Raw genomic sequence first — 18,669 nt, forward strand, 5'->3', positions numbered from 1 at the left:
ATATTTTTGGATCACAACTAATTTAAACTATGGAAAGCAAACCTGAGGATAAGGAGACTACTATACTGCTGTATAGAATTTTTCCTCCTTTTCCTTAAGATAATTTCACATGTGGGATGAGTAGTTAAATTCCTGTTTTTAATTCACTTGAAGTAATTCTACTTCATTTGAATGGATTTGTAGCCTGGTACACAGTTCATGTGTTTCATTGCCTTTGATTTTTAAAGATTTTTATAAATGTGATATTTTATAACTGTGATGGTTACATGTTCAAAGGTAAAATCTGTAAAACAAAGAATATTGAGAGAAACTTAGTTTTTATCAGGGACTCTTGTCTCCTCCTTCCCATCCTCTTCCAAAAGTTTCTGTCTGTCTATCTATTTATTTGTTTACTCCCTAATACCAGGGAGTGAACCCAGGGGTGCTTAACATTGTGGTGCCAAAGATACCAACATAATTCCTCATTTGTTTTATCACCTAGCATACATAGAATGATCTCAGATCTAACAATTCTTACCCACAACTGTCCTAACAACTGACCCGCATCTGAGCCTTTTTTTTCCCCCTTTTTGAGACAGGGTCTTACTAAATTGCTTAGGGTCTCACTAAGTTGCTGAGGGTGGCTTTGAATTTGCAGTCCTCCTGCCTCAGCCTCCCATGCCACTGGGATTACAGGCTTGTGTCATTGTACTTGGCTCATAAGTCTCTATGTAAAAATATTTTAATTTATATTTATCCATCCATTCATCAGTCTCTCCTCCCATCTTAGATAAGCATTAGCATGTTGTATATACTTCACCTTGTTATTTTTGTCTTACAATACCCCCTGAATATTATACCATTCTTTATTGCATGTGTTCTGAATGGGAGATAACATGCCATGAGGATAAAACTTGATTCTTGAAGAGTGGGAAAAAATCTTGATATGACAACTGTTTGTGCTCCTCTGAAGAGCCACAGTACACAAACAGAAACACAATATGTGTGGATATTAAAATTGCATAAGGGTGTATAATGAAAATTAGGAAACTGCTCTGTAGAGAATATAGATAGCATTTCTCAGTTCTTTCAAAAGTGTGTACTTTTTATTTAAGAATATATAACTAGTTCCCTATTTGTCAACAACTGGGCTATTTTCATTTCTTTACAATTACCAATGGTACTAAACTGTGTTTTGTTTTTTTTGTTTTTCTATTTTTGCTGGTGCATCTTAGAGATAAGATTCCAAAAAGTCCAATTCCTAGGTCAAATGGTAATTGCCTTTTAATTTTGGTAGATATTGCCAAATTCTTCTTTAGATAATGTTTTAATTTATACTAGAGCATTCGTTCTAAATTGATTTATTGTGAGATATTGGTGCCATTTATAAGAAGCTTATCAATTTTCTAAATAGCTATAAGAAATATAATTTTCTATTTCACATGAAAACTTACCCATTATTTCACTTATATTGTTTCAAAATTATCACTCACCCTACTTGCCAGAAGTTGCTTATAAAAGAATAATATCTCTGCCCCCAAAATCAAATGGCTGTAACTAATTTTTAAAAAAATTGTACTACATCCTTTTTCAGTAAAGATCATTGCTAAAATAAAGAACAACTTTTTCAAGTAAATGTTGCACATATATTTTTAAACAATTTAAAAAATTTATAAAGTATTAAGTAACTTTAGTATTTAAATGAAATATTTAAATGTTTTCACATTACCTCAAAAGAGCATTTCATTATTTATTTATTATGGTAAGGATTGAACCAGGGCCCTTGTACATGCTAGGCAGGTACTCTATCACTATATTTATATCCCCCGCCCAGGATAGAGCTTTAAAAATAATTACAAAATATTTTTAACTGATAAATTAAAACAAAGAATTACACTAAAAGAAATTTTTTTCCCCTAGAGGGATAAATAGATTTTCCACTGGCTTATTTCACTTAAGTTTTTCAATACTTTAAGTCAAATAAGTTGTCTAGGTTTTTTTCAGCTCACTGTTTTTATGAAGCTATTAGATTGTGTGGCAAAAATCCCGTGGTATGTGAAAGTACTTCTTACATTTTCAGTCATTTAATTTAATGACTTTCAGTTTAATGATCTGAGCTCTGGTGTGTAATAACTCAAACTGATCATGACAGATTGAAATAGTCTACCTATTTGCTTCAGATAATTTTTATCCACCTAAAACAGGGTCTGGCACATGGTAGGCACTCAAATTTGTTGAATAAATAAATGACTATGGCACTACCACCATTGATGTTTAGCAAATGGTTAGTGAAGAAAGGAGTAAGAATATCTGAACATTTTATCTGTGAAAAGCAGTCATAGGATTTACCAAGTAACCAAGTTTTCTAGAACACGTTAAACTGTTCAGAGGTTAAAGATAAAAAAATAAAATTCTAAGAATAAGTGAAATTATTGTAGTTATTTTGGCTTATTAAAGGTCTCCATTTTATTAAAGCATTGTATTATTGCACAGATACTATCAGTTAAAATAGTTTTGCATACTAGTTCTCTTGAAATTAGGGTGAACTTATGAGTTTTAAAGTATATTTTTTTATATATTGCATTTTTCTCTTCCCTTTGTAGGCATTTGGGATCACAGCTTTGTGAATTAGAAAAACTGATAGATAAAATGATGATTGCAGAATTTTCTACTTACTCTCATAGTGATTTAAATAGACCACTGGAAGATGACTGTCAAGTTTTAGAAGAGGTATGTGTTTTGAACTATAGAATGAAATCACTGTCATTGCTAAGTGTGAATTACTAACAGTCTTAGTTTAGAATACTTTATTTCAGATTTTAATGAACAAGATTATCTTGAATGTTAGGGACTATCGGACCTATGAAGTCCATTATTAGTACCATTAAGTGTTCAGTATCTTGTGATATTAGAGAATGAAATTATTTATAGCTTATACAGAAATAAGAGTTAACATGAAATCTTTGTAGCTTATAAATCAAGTTTAAAATAGGTATAAGATGAATGAATACATTTATAGTCCATGTGTGCATTCATTTGCTGACATTCATCTTTTGTAAAAAGTAATCATTGTATATGGTAATTTTATTGATCACTCAAGTTCATTGAATGCCTATTGTGAACATGTTTCTTGTATATACATATATAAATGTATCATATCCTGGCTTCACTTATCTGATACCTTCTCAATGCTAATCATTGCCAGTAACTGGTTAAAAACAATATCCAAAAGGTCTTGACTAATAACAGCCCAAGTAATTAAAGACATGTATGTGTTAGAGGTTGACTTTTCAATTAAGAGTCCACCTCTTCACTCTACTGTTCTAGAACATGAATTTAAAAGCACAGGGCTTAGGCTGAGTGGGGTTGTAGCTCAGTGGTGGAGTGCTTGCTTCCCTTGCATGTGTGAGGCACTGGGTTCACTTCTCAGCACCACATATAAATAAATAAAATAAAAGTTCATTGACAACTAAGAAAATATTTTAAAACAACAACAACAACACAGGCCTCAGGAAGTACTATTGGTTATCCAGGTTTAAGAAGAATATTTCTCTTTATGGAAAGTGGGTCAAAAATACCCTTGTATTGTTTTGCTCCAAAACAGCTTCATTTGATCCCATGTGGTAGAGTGGGGTTTGTCTGTTTTATAACATTGGCTACAAAAATCTGATTATAAGATTGCTGTAGGAGGGATTTTTCAGTCTTCAAGAAGTACTACATTTCAGGATAGAGATCTGAGAATAAACAAAATTATTGATGCTGAATATTTCTATGTCTAAATATTTCAAATTTAAAATGTGAAATTACATATTTTTCTTTTAATAGGAAAGACTAGTATCTCTTGTGTTTGGACTTTTAAAACAAAGAAAACTTAATTTTTTAGAAATTTATGGTGAAGAAATGATTATTACAGCAAAGAATATCATTAAACAGGTAATTATATATATTTCTTTGATATGTGATCTGGAATTTTTGTGAAGTTTATGTTATCAAGTAATATATGATGCAGTATGCATTATAATGGTGATACTTGCTCTTTTATTTAAAAATTGAAAATATGGAAAAATATAAGAAAAAAACAGGCTTAGCAGCCAAAATTATCATTTTAAGAATGAATCTATGTGTAGATTATTAACTGATTTTCTAAAATTGTTTGTCATAATGTGCACATGATTTTGGATATATATTTCAGTTAGAATCAACTTAAGTATTTTCTTGTACTATTATGTAAGAATTCAGAAGCATTAGTTTTAATAATTACATAAAATTTCATTACATTTATGTTGAATAATCCTTTTTAGACTATTTTACATGTGGGATATTTAAGTTACTTTCAGTTTGGTATTGTAAATGGCACTGAAAAACATCTTTTGTATAAAGTTAATTTGGTTTTCATATTTAAGACTATTTACTTGGACTGATTCTCAAAAGTAGAGTTAATGGTCACAGTGAAAAGTATATTTAAGTAGTTTGATACATAGAACTGAATTGCTAAGTAAGAAAGATTTTACAAATTCATATTCACACCATCAGCAGACAACTATTTGTTTTCTTTTTACTCTGATCTCTAAGAAATTATAAACTAAAATACATATTTTTTTAGTTTTCCTGATATTTATTTATTTTTTGTTTTAGTCAGATAAAGGATGATATAATTTAAATTGTGTTTATTAGGTTTAATCAGTCATTGTCATTTATTAGATTGAATGCATTTATATGAATATGAGGATTTTTTGGTTTGGGGTTTTTTTTGGTTTTGCTTTTTTTTTTTTTTCAGTGTGGTACTTGGGATTAAACCCAAGGGTGCTCTACCACTGAGCTAAATCCCCAACCCTTTTTATTTTTTGAGACAGGGTTCTGCTAAATTGCCCCCAGGCTAGTCTTGATCTTTGGATCTGGGATTACAGGCATGTACCACCATGCCCAGCCATATGAGAGTTTTTAATGTGTATATAAAATAAACAAATAAAATGTAGTGACTCTCTTTTTTTACTCAAACGCTGAATTTTTAAATTGGTTTAAGCACTTTGGAAAATTGTTCAGTAGCTACTTAAGTATACATATATTATAACCTATATTTCTATTCCTAGGTTTTCACCCAAAAGAAATACTTAAATAAGTTCACCAAAACACAGTGGAGAATATTCATGGCAATGCTATTTGTAATAAAAACTGTAAACAACCCAAATTCCATCATCAGTAAAAGGGATGAATAGAATTATGGTATATTTATACAGTGGAATACTATGCAGCAATGACAATAAATAACTCAGAATTATGTAAATAAATATTACTTAATGCGAAGCCAAAAAACCAATAGTTACTGGGCAGAAAGTAGGAACAGGGCAGCTCTGGGTACTGGCAGTTGAACAAATGTACTCCATAACTGCACTGAAAGCATAATTTGTATGAATTTTCATATGCTTACAAAAAATTAACTGCTATTTTAATTCCATATATTTCTCCTGAGGCTTAAGCATTTATTTATTTATTTATTTATTTATTTATTTTTATTGATTTTTTTTTAGAGAGAAAGAGAGAATTTTTTAATATTTATTTTTCAGTTTTCGGTGGACGCAACATCTTTATTTTATTTGTATGTGGTGCTGAGGATCGAACCCAGTGCCCCGCGCATGCCAGGCGAGCGCTTTACTGCTTGAGCCAACATCCCCAGCCCGGCTTAAGCATTTATTGTTACCCTTTTTAAACTTTTGTTATTGTTATTGCTTGTATTGCAAGAAAATGCAAACTTCCAATATGCATTTTTTTGATGATTTTTTAAAAAATATTTATTTTTTAGTTATAGGTGGACACAATATCTCTATTTTATTTTTATGTGGTGCTGAGGATTGAACCCAGTGCCTCACTCATGCTAGGCAAACGCTCAACCTCTGAGCCACAACCCCAGTCCCTCTTTGGTGATTTTAATATTAAACGTATACATTGTTTATAAGCTTTACAGTTCTGTTTTGCTGGTGTACGATTTGGAACAGTTTTAAATAGGAGGGCATTTTAATTGTTACAGTTCAAGCATACTCTGAAATAATTATTTAATGGGCAAGGGTCATGGATGCAGTTTTTCTAATACCTTGAGTTGTGTATAAGAGGTACAAGAAATGTCTGTTGAAATGATTATTGTAGTCAGCGAGTCATTTTTGATGTACAGATAGAACGTGGAGTACTTGGGATTCTAAAGACAATTAATTAAATTGTGTTTGTTTTTTCTTAAATCTTGCAGTGTGTGATTAATAAGGTTTCACAAATAGAAGAAATAGACACAGATGTTGTTATGAAGTAAGTATTATATATAGGTTGGTGGTTATCAGTCAGGGAAAAGGTGACACATACTAATTAGAGTAATTTAAAGAGAATTTAGTGAAGGAATTATTAACCAAGGTATGGGGCAGGATATAAGAAAATCACAAGTTGACAGGGTAGTACTTTTAAAAGACAAAGAAAGAGCGCTTACCGGAATTCAGGAGAAAGTAAGGGTTGAGGAAAAGAGTTGAGAAAAAACTCTGTTGTGAATAAAGGAAACAGTCATTCTGAGGTCATGCTTCAGGGAGGAAACTGGAAGAGACTAAGTACAGTATAGTCTTCCCTTATTTGCAGGCAGATGCATTCCAAGATCCCTAGTGGATGCCTGAAACTACAGATAGTACTGAAGCCTCTGTATTTCTTGTTTTTTCCCGTGTGCCCCATTTAATCTGTCCTTCCGTGTTTATACCCTGCTGCCTCCTTTGTGTGATTACTGTGGTGCTTTGGAGCCATTACTAAGTGAAATAAAGGTTACTTACTTAAACATAAACCCTGTGAACCAACATAGTCGATCTGATAAATGAGAGGCTACTAAATGACTAATGGAAAGGTATCATACATAGGATGGATAGACTGGACAAAGAGATGATTCATGTCCTGGGTGGAAAGGATTGGGTTTGTGCAAGGTATTATATTACTTGGGATGGCACACATTTAAAACTTATAATTTGTTTACTTCTGAAAATTTCCATTTACTATTTTTGGACTTCAGGTAACCAAAACTGCAGAACATATAACTGCAAATAAGGAGTGACTTTATGTGTCTTTCTTCTTCTAGCCTTTCTAAGGGCTCCTCATTGGCCAAGCCCAACAGGTTGGCCTCATGGGGCAGAGAGGAGAGTGGGAGATGGATAGAAGGTAGATACAAAGTTGGGAAATTGAAGATAATCATTTCAGCTGGATAGCAAGTATTAAGTTTAAGTTATTCAGCTATGTAATTGAAACCAAACTAATCATTGGCTTGAAAGAGTTTGAGAATTTGATTTTGAATTGCCTGTCTGTAATTTTTGGTTTTTACCCTTGGAAGTTCCTGTTCTTTTATTTTGAAACTAGTGATAAGTATTTTATGACTGAACTGCTCATACATCTGCATATCTAAATTTTATTCATTATGGCCTAAAACATGAATGATAATGTAAAGACAACTGTGAACTTTTTCTGGCTCAAACCCACAGAATGAAGATTGTGAAATCAATTTCAGAATTAGCTGAAGCAAATATAATAAATGAATAATAGCTAGAAAATGTAAGTCATTGACACTTGAGAGTTGGTGACTTCATTTTCTTCTCCTGTAGGGAATTTTTTCAACTTTAAGTAGGGAACTTTAGTATATCTATATAGGCATATTTTTTTGAGAATAAACTTTTGGCTTCAGCAGCATTTATTAAAAATTTAGAGTAATAAATCATTTTAGTACTATGAAAATATCTTTGTGGAATTCTGTTTTGCATTAATCTATTTCATTTTTGAAATTATTGATTGTTGTCATCTATCAAATAATAAATATAGGCTCCTACTTACATAGCATATTTTAAAAGTACCATGCATTGCTTTAACTTATTTATAAAACTATGTAAGGGAGATTTTATTACCTTTCCCATGTTAAGATGAAAAAATGGGAGTATGAGGACTGATCACTTGATAGGCTCACGTAGTTAATAATTAATTCCATTAAGCTGCTGAAAGTTTGAATCAAGGAAGCATGGCTCCAGAGCCCATGTTCTTAACCATCATGTTGTATTACTTTTCAGATGTAGAAAAGTACTTTGTAGTTAGAAAAACAGGTCATTAAATTTGTTGAGGGAGATATTACATTTCTATATTTATTCCAGAAGTTACCCTTACTTTTTGCCAAAATTGCTTTATTTCTGTATGGTTTATTCCTTCACAAAACGTGTTCATATGAATTGATATAAAGTTTATATATTAGCATACTTACTTACATTAATCTTAAAGATTTTTAAACAAGTAGAAGTTGTTCTGTTAATTGATGCCTTCAACTCAAAATTCTACATTAGAGATCTAAATAAAATTGCATTTTGTTCTTGTTACTAGACAGTATTTAGATAGATTCTTCCCATTTGTAGATGTTATCCTATTAGTCCAGAGACAATCATTATTTTTCTTATTTTATTGTAGGCTTGCAGATCAGATGAGAATGTTGAATTTTCCCCAGTGGTTTGACCTGTTAAAGGATATTTTTTCTAAGTTTAAAATTTTCCTACAGAGAGTTAAGGTAAGCTTACATATTAGTTTGTCCAGAATATCCCTACAATTTTTATCATTCTTTGTGTATGTATGTATGTGTGTATGTATGTAATTGAGCTAGAATAAAATATAATTAGTTTGTTTTTGTGATTTATCTAAAGAGGCTTGGTTTTAAATAAGAATTGAAGTGCCTCAGTATTTTGGTAATTCTTATACTTTTGAATGGTTCTATGTTAAAAAGAAATATTATAGTGCTTACTTGGTATTAAATATTAAATAATAATTTTTCCTCCTGTGATTTTTTTTTTTTTTTTTTTGGTACTGGGAATCAAACCCAAGGGTTCTTTCCCACTGAGCTGCATTCCCAGCTCCTTTTATTTTTTTATGTTGAGACAGAGTCTCACAAAATTTTTCCAGGCTGGCCTGGAATTTGTAGTTCTCCTCCCTCAGCCTCCCAGGTAGCTGGGATTACAGACCTTCCACACCAGTCTCCTTTTGTACTCGTATAATGCTCAAATCCTTCTAGATTATATAGAGGTTCAATATTGTGAAACACTAAAAACTCATCCCAAACCACTAATTTTCCTAGAAGTTTGATGCTGATATAATATTGTTTTTTTAACATTGTTCATATTCAGATTATCTCACTAATGTCCATTATTATAGGTTTTTGTTTCATTTTTCTGTTCTAAGTTTCAATCAAACATCATATATTACATTTGTCTCTTTAGCTAGACCATTTAATTTTAAGCCATTTAATATAAGAACAAGAACACATGCCATAAAACTTTTTTTTTAAGAAAAAATGCCAGACTATAATACATATTGGTTAGAATCACTGTGCTAGTCAGCATTCTGGCACTGTGACAAAATACCTGAGGAAAAAACAAAGGAGTAAAGACATATCTTTACTCCTTGGCTCATGGTTTCAGAGGTTTCAGTCCTTAGTTGCTTGGCCCCATTGCTGTGGGCTGATGATGAGGTACAACATTGTGGCAGGGAGGATAAGATGGAGTATAGCTGTTCACTATTAACTCATGACTACCAAAAGTAGAAAATGTCTGGTGGAGAAAGAGGGTAAGGACAAGATATAGTCTATAAGGGAATGCCCCAAAGAACTTACTCTCTTCCACCATATAGTTTCCACCACCTTCCAATAGTTCACTGAGTTATGAATTCATCAGTGGGTTAATCCATTGATAAAATTAGAGCCCTCATGATCATTTCCCAAAACCCCACCTCTGAAAATTGCTACAATAGGTCCGCATTAGTTAGCTTTTCTGTCATTGTGACCAAAATACCTGACAAGAAAAGTAAAAGTTTATTTTGGTAAAATAAAGTAAAAGTTTATTTTGGTTCACAGTTTCAGAGGTAAAGACTATTATATTGCCCTGGGCCCAAGGTGAAGCAGCACATCCTAAGAGGGGACATTGGCAAAGGGAAGCTACTTCCATCATGGCAGCAAGAAAGCAGAAAGGGAGGTAGGGGGAAGGGGCCATAGGAAAGATGTACTCTTCCAGGGCACACCCCCAAGAGACCTACCTCTTCCAACTATGCCCCACCCTATTACAGTCACCTCCTAATCAGTCCATTCAAATTAGGATTGAATGATCAGGTTACAGTTCCATAATCTAATCATTTTTTCTCTGAATGTTCTGGCATTAACAGGAGCTTTTGGGAAACACCTTATATGCAGTTGTAACAAGGACCAAGCCTTGAACACATGGACCTTTTTGGGATATTCTAGATCCAGACTTTAGTAATCACTAACATATGATAGCTGTGTTTTAATAAGAATATAGTCATTAAAAATTATTCAATGCAGTTTTTAAAGGGGCCATTTGTTAAGTTTGATATTGAGTTATTAAGTGTCAGTGTTGTGTTGTATTGCTAGTTAACACCCCTAGCTTCTCATGAGTACCATATGAAATCATCTTGGGGACTTTGGTACTTCTCTACCACATGGATTTTCTTTACTGACATTGGAGCAATGCTGAGTTACATGTAGAAGCTTTTCAATCAGGGTCAGTCAAGTTTTATAGAATATGCTTAATTTGAATGCTTGAGAATGGTGGGATGAAATTGTAGATCTCACCACCCATTGATGATGAAGGACAGCAAGTCTGGCTCTATTAATTGTTTAAGAACTAGACCATGTTTCTACTTTTTCTTAGGTTCTATGACCTTGTTACACACATCTGTATTACAGATATAGAGAACTCCTAAAATACGTAGTGTAGAATTGGCAAACTTTTTTTTCCTGTAATTTTTAAAGTAATGATTCCACTTTTAGACTCTATGCTAAAATTAAGTAGAATTATTATTTGATGTCTGTACAGCATAGGAACTGTGATTTATCATAGTTATATGATTTCTTGTTTTCACATTTGAGCCACTTAAATTTGTAATTATGTAGAACATCTTTGACTATGACATGTAACCTTCAAATATGGCACTTTTTGCCTTGAAAAAAGTTTGTGATTCTATTATTATTATTATAAGGAATTATTCACAAAAAATAATGTTAATTACATAATTATGAGCTGTTTTTCTTTTCCTTTGTGGCACTGGGAATTGAACCCAGGGGCAACTCTACCACTGTCTCCAGCCCTTTTTAAATTTTATTTTGAGACAGGGTCTCGCTAAGTTACCCAGTCTGGCCTAAAATGGGTACATTATAATATTAAATGAAAAGGCAAGATATGAGACCTACTTATATAGTGTGATTTCAGCTATGTCAAAAAATATTTTTTATCTGTTCATAAAACAGAGCTTATATTTTTGGTGGTTATATTAGGTGGTTGGATCACATGTCATTTAAAACTTTTATTCTTCTGTTTTCCATGAATTTTCTTTTAAGAGAAGCATTATTTACAATCATAAAATGTTGTTTTGCTTTTTAATAGTGTTTATTATGTTAACAGGAATAACATAGTATTTAATTTTCTTGTTTAATTTATCAGGGTAAATAATTGCAAGCTGGGGCTGTAGCTCAGTGGTAGAACACCTGCCTCGCATGTGTGAGGCACTGGGGGTCCCATCCTTAGCACCACATCAAAATAAATAAAGATTTGGTGTTCATCTACACTAAATTTTATATATATATATATATATAAAATTTGCTATCCTATGTTCTTGTGTTTATTTCTCAAAAACAAAATACATTTTTATGTCACTTTAATATTAAAGTAAATGATATTTTTTCAAAGATGTTAAAGCAACAGAATATTTTAGTAATATTTTTGAATGGATAAGCAATGAAAAGATTGGGGTTTGAAAATTTTTCTTTGACCAATTATTAATGGCTCAAGGATCTATATTGCTGTTAATTGTTTTAGTATATATTTTTAATTTTTTATTGTAAGATGAACATAACATGGAATTTATTGTTAAGTGTACAATTCTGAGGCATTGTGTTTATTCACCTTGTGCAGCCCTAACCACCATCCAGTCTCAGAACCTTTTTTTTTTTAATCATGCTTCACTTTTTTTTTTAATATACATGGACACAACTTCTTTATTTTGTTTATTTTATGTGGTGCTGAGGATTGAACCCAGTGCCCCACATATGCCAGGCAAGTGCTCTGCCTCTGAACCCCAACCTCAACCCACAGAACTTCTTTTATCTTGCAAAAAAAAAGTATTAAACAATGCCTTATTTTTCCTCTTACTCCTGGAAACCACCACTCTACTTTCTGTCTCTCTGAGTTTGATTTAAGTAGAATCATACAATATTCATCCTTTTGTGACTGGCTTATTTCATTTAGCCTAATGTCCTCAAAGTGTCATTCACATTGTAGCATGATTATAATTGCCTTCTTTTTCTAGGCTGAATGACATTTCATTATATGTTTATATTATATTTAGTTTATTCATTCATCTGCCACTTGATTTACTTCTGTCTTTGGCTATTGTGAATAATGCTGTCATTGAACATAGACATAAATATCTCTTTGAGTGCCTGCTTGGAAATATACCCAGAAATGGAATTACTAGATCATACTGTAATTCTAATTTTTTGAGGGACTCTTACCGTTTTCCATAGCAACTGTACCATTTTACATTTCTGCTAATAGTGCACAGTGTTTCTAGATTCTTACTAACACTTGTTATTTTCTGGTTTGAGCCATCTTAATGAGTTTGTCCTGGTATTTCACTGTGGTTTTAATTTGCATTTCTCTAATGATTAGTGATGTTGAGTATTTCATTTGCTTATTGTATGGCTTCTTTGGAGAAATGCTTTGCCTGTTATTTAATTGGGTTATTTTCTTGTTAAGCTGTAAAAGTTCTTTATATATCCTGGATTTTTAACCCCTTATTAGATACATGATTTATAAATATTTTGTCCAATTCCATGAGTTAGGTTTTCACTCTGTTGATGGTATCTTTTGGTACTAGGGATTGAACCCAGAGGTGCTTAACCACCTAGCCTTTTTTGTTCTTGTTAGAGACAGTCTTGATGAGTTGCTTAAGGTCCTTGTAAATTGCTGAGACTTGCTTTGAACTCACAATCCTTCTTCTTGAGCCTCCTGAGCCTCTGGGATTAAAGGTGTGCACCACTATGCCAACTCTAAATGGCATCTTTTGATGCATAAAAAGTTTTTATTTTGGTATAGAACCTTTTACTTGTATTTTTTTGTTGTTGTTGTTGCCTGTGCATTTGGCATTATATCCAAGAAATCAATGCCCGGGGCTGGGGATGTGGCTCAAGCGGTAGCACGCTTGCCTGGCATGCGCGCGGCCCGGGTTCAATCCTCAGCACCACATACAAAGATGTTGTGTCTGCCGATAACTCAAAAATAAATATTAAAAAAAAAAAAAAGAAATCAATGCCAGTCCAGTGTCTTAAAGCTACCCTGTATTTTATTCTAAGAATTTTTAACATTAGGTATTATGTTTTTTATCTATTTTGAATTAAGTTTTCTTTTTTTTTTCCTCCAGTACTAGAGGTTGAACCCAGGAGTGCTTTATTACTGAACTATGTATCCCTAGTCATTTTTATTCTTTTATTTTTGAGACAAGATCTTGTTATGTAGCTGAGGCTGGCTTCAAACTTTGTGATTCTCCTGCCTCAGCCTCCCAAGTCTCTGGGATTATGAGTATGCTCCACTGTATCCAGTTTGAATTAATATCTCTATGGGTGGTTATCCTAGAGCATTTTGTATTGTTTTTAACAAAATATCTGAACCTGAACTGAAGGTTCAAGAGCATGGTGTATATACTTGAATCTCATGGTGGATGGCATCACAAAGATGGGCCTAATAAAGGATTTTTAACTTGTAGTGGTTCTAGGATCAAACCCAGGGCCTATGTATGCTAGGCAAGTGCTCCCCACTGAGCCACATCTGCGGCCCTAATGGTTGAATATGTGAGGAAGAAATCATAAGGTGAGATAGAGGAAGCAAGGAGCCAGGCTCATCTTTTTATACTATCTGCTTTTGAGGGAAGTAATACATCCCTACCAGACTCAATCTACAGATGCAAATCATTGTTAGGGTGATGATTCATTCATGAGGGTGGAGTCCTTGTGATCTAAATTTCTTCCACTAGGATCTACTTTTTTTTTTTTTTTAACACATTTTATTCAGATAGCTGCTGATCACACATGGTCCAAGAACACTCAAATAATGTATTGGATATAATGAAATACTAAAGATTTGTCTTCAAACATAGCCAACTCTGCCATGCTTGCCTATGATCTCTCTGATATAAAACCACATTCATACTATTCAGCACAGCTTTCTTAACTGTGAGCTATTTGAAGCTACCAGTTTGAATACTTATTCACCATAGCTGTAGGGATCTCAACAATAATTGGAGGAACCAGCTCAAGCTTGACATAATGCTACAATGTGACCTGTTGAGGCTTTGAGTAAGTCTCAGCAGTTTTTACCAGCACTGGGTCCTTCTCCACAAGGCTACAGACAAATAGGGCCAATATTCTAGGATGGAAAGAAAAAAAAAAAAAAGACAAGGGTCTTATAATCTTGCATGCGAATTCCAAGTTTTCCCAGCAGCATTTATTGAAAAGGCTCTTTCCTCCTCATTGAATGGTCTTAGCACCCTTGTCAAAAATCATTTTACCATTTATATGAGGGCCATCTCCACTGGTTTATATGTCTGACATTATGCTAGTCTACACTGTTTTGATTACTGTAGCTTTGTAGTAAGTTTTGAAATCAGAAAGTACAACCCCTCCATGCTTTGTTCATCTTCACTATTCATTGTATTTTGAATTTTTATTAAAATCCTTGTTTGTTGTATGAACTCCATAGATTAGGCCTATTTGTATAATGAAAAAACACGAATAGTCCTAAAATGAACTTACATTCTTTGCAAGGTTTTAGTTCCTAAATTTTCACTTTGTTGCATGGAAAATAACCTTAATCTGTCATCTTACAGACTCATGAATATAATTATCAGAATATTTAATGTATTCTATTCTCAGTTGGAAAATTGTATTTGGTTTATCTGACCTGGTTTATTTTAAATGTGAAGTTTAAATGTGAGTTTCCTAATAGTTCAGAAAGTAAATTGTGTACCTACTATTACCTAATATACATTGTAAAATGTTTCTTGGAGACCAGTTTTCTGGCATCCTTAAACATGAATAGCCCTGGACTTGGAGAAAAGTAATCACCAAATCTTTATAATTGTAGATATGGTAAAAACAGTAAAGGAAAAGCCCTAATACTGATTATATGGAAAATTTACTGTTTCAATTGATATTGTTAGTTCAAAGGGAAAAGTATTCAAATGAGTTTAAGACTAAGAGAAATATAAAAACTTAGATAACTAAAAATAGCACAAGAGAAGATGGGCTATATGCATGTTTTTTTGTCTTGGTTCTCAAGGTTAGTTTCTCTGTTGTTAAGCTTTGTCTTCGTTTTTCTTGTTGGCTCCATCAGTTCCAGGTCTGCCACATTTGCACACTACACCACATAGAACAAGAACAAATGAATGTCCTTGGCTTTAATTAATTGAACATGCCCAGTCACTGTGGTCAGGAAAATGCCATGTGTGAATTAGTTGAGGTCTGGCTTTTCTTGTGTGAACTAATTGTGAGGCAAGGAGGTTGAAAGTATACTGACTGAAGGTGGAAAATGAGCTCAATTTTACTTGAATAGCATGACTGCTATACGATAGGGAGGTATAGAGAAATTGGGCAAGAAAGATCTTGTCCCTCATCACTGTCTTGTTATTATTTAAAAAATTAAAAATAAAAAAAAAAACAAAGAAAGTCAGCAAGACAGAAGAATGAAAAAGAAAGGCAAAACAAAGATTGGAGAAATCTGTGCATGAAAAATTGAACAGTAATGGGAATTATAAGCAGATGTGGTAGACTATAACAAACAGCAGGTTTGTGACAGCAAAGAAGTTAATGATAATTAAAGAGGGGGAAAGGCAGAGTTATTAGACAGTTTGATACTAAGATTCTTGAAAGCTATATCTGCTGTATACTGTATCATTTTGTATCACTTCAGAGTGCTTTCCTTTCCAAGTAATGCAATACACAACTTGATGTCTCAATTAAGAGGATTTATTAGCTCATAAAACTGAAAAAAAAAGAAAGATAGGTTAGCCTTTAGGTGCTTAATAGAATATTGATGATGTCATCAAGTCTTGGCTTTGTTTTTTTGCAGTTCTCAGCCTGTCTACCTTTAAGCTAAGACCTTGATAGTTCCAAGTGCTGATTTTACTATCGTGGATCCTATGCTGACTTTGAAGAATTGAAATTAAGAGTTTGCTTCTCTAGAACCATGTAGATCCCTTAAAAAGAAATCAAGACTTTAAAGAAAGGGAGCAAGAAATTTTGAGAACACAATCTTGAATTTTAAATTGGGCAAATAATCCTTTATTTGTTAATAGTCCACAGACATTAATTATAATTAATATTTATTGAGAACTTCTTATTTATCAGGCACTCTTCTAGGTTATAGCCTTATAATATCTCGTGGAGCTAACGCAGCAGAAGGAGACCTAGAACAAATAAATTAAAAAGATAATTTTAGACAATAGTAAATATTCTTAAAAAACAAACAAACAAAAAACCCAACTAGCTGGGAAGAGAGTCAGACAAGGCCTCTTTGAGGAAAGTTTCTATTTGTGCCAGAACCTGTGTGATGAGAAGTGTGCAAGGACCAAACTTCACACAGTGTTCTGCATAGAACCAGCAGGGATGGCACTGAGATGGGAATCATGTTGGAATGTTAGAAGACTAGAAAGAGAACCAGAATGTCTAGTGCACAGTGAATAAGTGAGAGAAGGGATGAGGAGAAATGAGAAATGGGCATAGCCTAGGTGTGGTAAGGAATAAAAATTATTTTTTTTAAGCAGGCGTATGAACTAATATGATTCTCTCATAGGCAAGTTATAATATAGTGATGTAGCCTGCATAAGAGGTTAGAAAAATATATATTTTAAGAATTCCATTAAAAAAAAATAACTAAGCCAGGCATGGTAATACATGCCTATAATCCCAGCGGTTTGGGAGGCTGACCAGGTATATCCCAAGTTTAAGGTTAGCCTAAGCAACTTAGTGAGACTCTATCTCAAAAGCAAAAAATAAAGAAGGCTAGGGAATGTGGCTCAATGGTTAAGTGACTGTGGGTTTAATCTCTGGTACCAAAAGAAATATATATATATATATATATATATATATATATATATATATATATATATAAAATAACTAAGCTTTATTGAACCTATTTTCTCCTGAGCAGTTCTTTTTTGTTGTTGTTGTTGTTGTTTTGTTTTGTTTTTACAAATCGCTTTTACTGTGTAGAAATTCTGGTGTACATGACCTTGACTCATTTATGTTAGATGTTCAAAATTAGTGTACAGAATTCACAAGATATATTAAATCCTTTAAAAATATATCCTTTTTTTTAGGCAACATTGAATATCATTCACAATGTTGTTCTCTCAGTTCTTGACAAAAATCAAAGGACTCGAGAATTGGAGGAGATTTCACAGCAGAAAAATGCTGCAAAAGATAATTCGCTGGATACAGAAGTGGCTTATTTAATCCATGAAGGCATGTTTATAAGTGATGCATTCAGTGAGGGCGAATTAGCACCTATAGTAGTTGACACTACCTCACAAAGAAATGCATCTCCAAATAGTGAGCCCTGCAGCAGTGATTCAGTATCTGAACCAGAATGTACTACTGATTCTTCTTCTAGCAAAGAACAGACATCATCATCTGCTACTCCAGGAGGTGTGGATATTATGTGAGTATAGTGGTTGTTGCCAAATTGGCAAGATTTTTATTAAATCATTTTATTAATGGTTTCAGTAAGATTGAATATTCATTTTACTTAAAAAAATGTAAACTTTCATCTTGGAATTTATCAAAAATATATTAATTTTATTAAACATTCTCTTTGAAAACAGAAGAAAGGTACAGAGGTGAGATTTGAAGATAATGGAAAATTTATATGATTTAAAGGCAGGAAAGAAACTTTAATTTATTAAATTATTTAATTGAATGCCTTTATTTCAGTGATATGGCTACTGATACCTTGAGAACTTTGTCACTAGTGTCAGAATTTGACCTGAACCTAGGTCTGTTATTGCTTCGGTCATTTTTCTTTCTTTCTTTTTTTTTTTTTTAAATATTTAATTATTTTAGTTTTAGGTGAACACAATATCTTTTTTTTTTTTTTTTTTTTTTAATGTGGTGCTAAGGGTTGAACCCAGTGCTTCACACAGGCCAGGCGAGCACTCTACCATTTGAGCCACAATCCCAGCCCTCTTTGTTTTTCTCACTTTTGTATTTTATGTATAGCAAAGATCTATTGATATACAACTTTTGGTTTTTCAAAGACATGAATTTCCAAGTGCACCATGCTGTCTTTTTAAACATTATTTTTTGGGCTGGGGATGTGGCTCAAGCAGTAGCGCGCTCGCCAGGCATGTGTGCGGCCCAGGTTCGATCCTCAGCACCACATACAAACAAAGATGTTGTGTCTGCCGATAACTAAAAAATAAATATTAAAAAAAATTCTCTCTCTCTCTCTCCTTCTCTCTCTCTCACTCTCTCTTTAAAAAAAAACATTGTTTTTTAAAAACTTATTTTGAAGTTCACATTTATAGACAAGTTGTCATGATAGTATAAAAACACTTATATTTCCATTTTACAGATTGCCCAATTGTTAATTT

At 32.9% G+C, this 18,669-nt stretch overlaps 1 protein-coding gene and 1 pseudogene across 9 annotated transcripts in view; one reads left to right on the forward strand and one right to left on the reverse strand.

Annotated features, from left to right (window-relative positions):
• The window catches only part of Vps54 (VPS54 subunit of GARP complex), an 87,038-nt gene that overhangs the window by 40,846 nt on the left and 27,523 nt on the right, over positions 1-18,669 (forward strand). For all 9 annotated transcript variants that reach the window (XR_002483602.3, XM_078029116.1, XM_078029115.1 and 6 more), the window contains 5 exons: positions 2,583-2,709; positions 3,805-3,912; positions 6,218-6,273; positions 8,437-8,533; positions 17,398-17,738. Coding sequence is in view for 8 of the 9 variants with exons in the window: in XM_078029116.1 (XP_077885242.1) it covers positions 2,583-2,709; positions 3,805-3,912; positions 6,218-6,273; positions 8,437-8,533; positions 17,398-17,738 (729 nt within the window). In the remaining variant the exon portion in view is untranslated. The remainder of the gene's footprint in view (positions 1-2,582; positions 2,710-3,804; positions 3,913-6,217; positions 6,274-8,436; positions 8,534-17,397; positions 17,739-18,669) is intronic.
• Positions 14,169-14,877, reverse strand: LOC120884998 (ATP synthase F(0) complex subunit g, mitochondrial pseudogene; annotated as a pseudogene).

Source organism: Ictidomys tridecemlineatus, chromosome 12 (genome assembly GCF_052094955.1).
Source record: "Ictidomys tridecemlineatus isolate mIctTri1 chromosome 12, mIctTri1.hap1, whole genome shotgun sequence".
Taxonomy (NCBI): Eukaryota; Metazoa; Chordata; class Mammalia; order Rodentia; family Sciuridae; genus Ictidomys; species Ictidomys tridecemlineatus.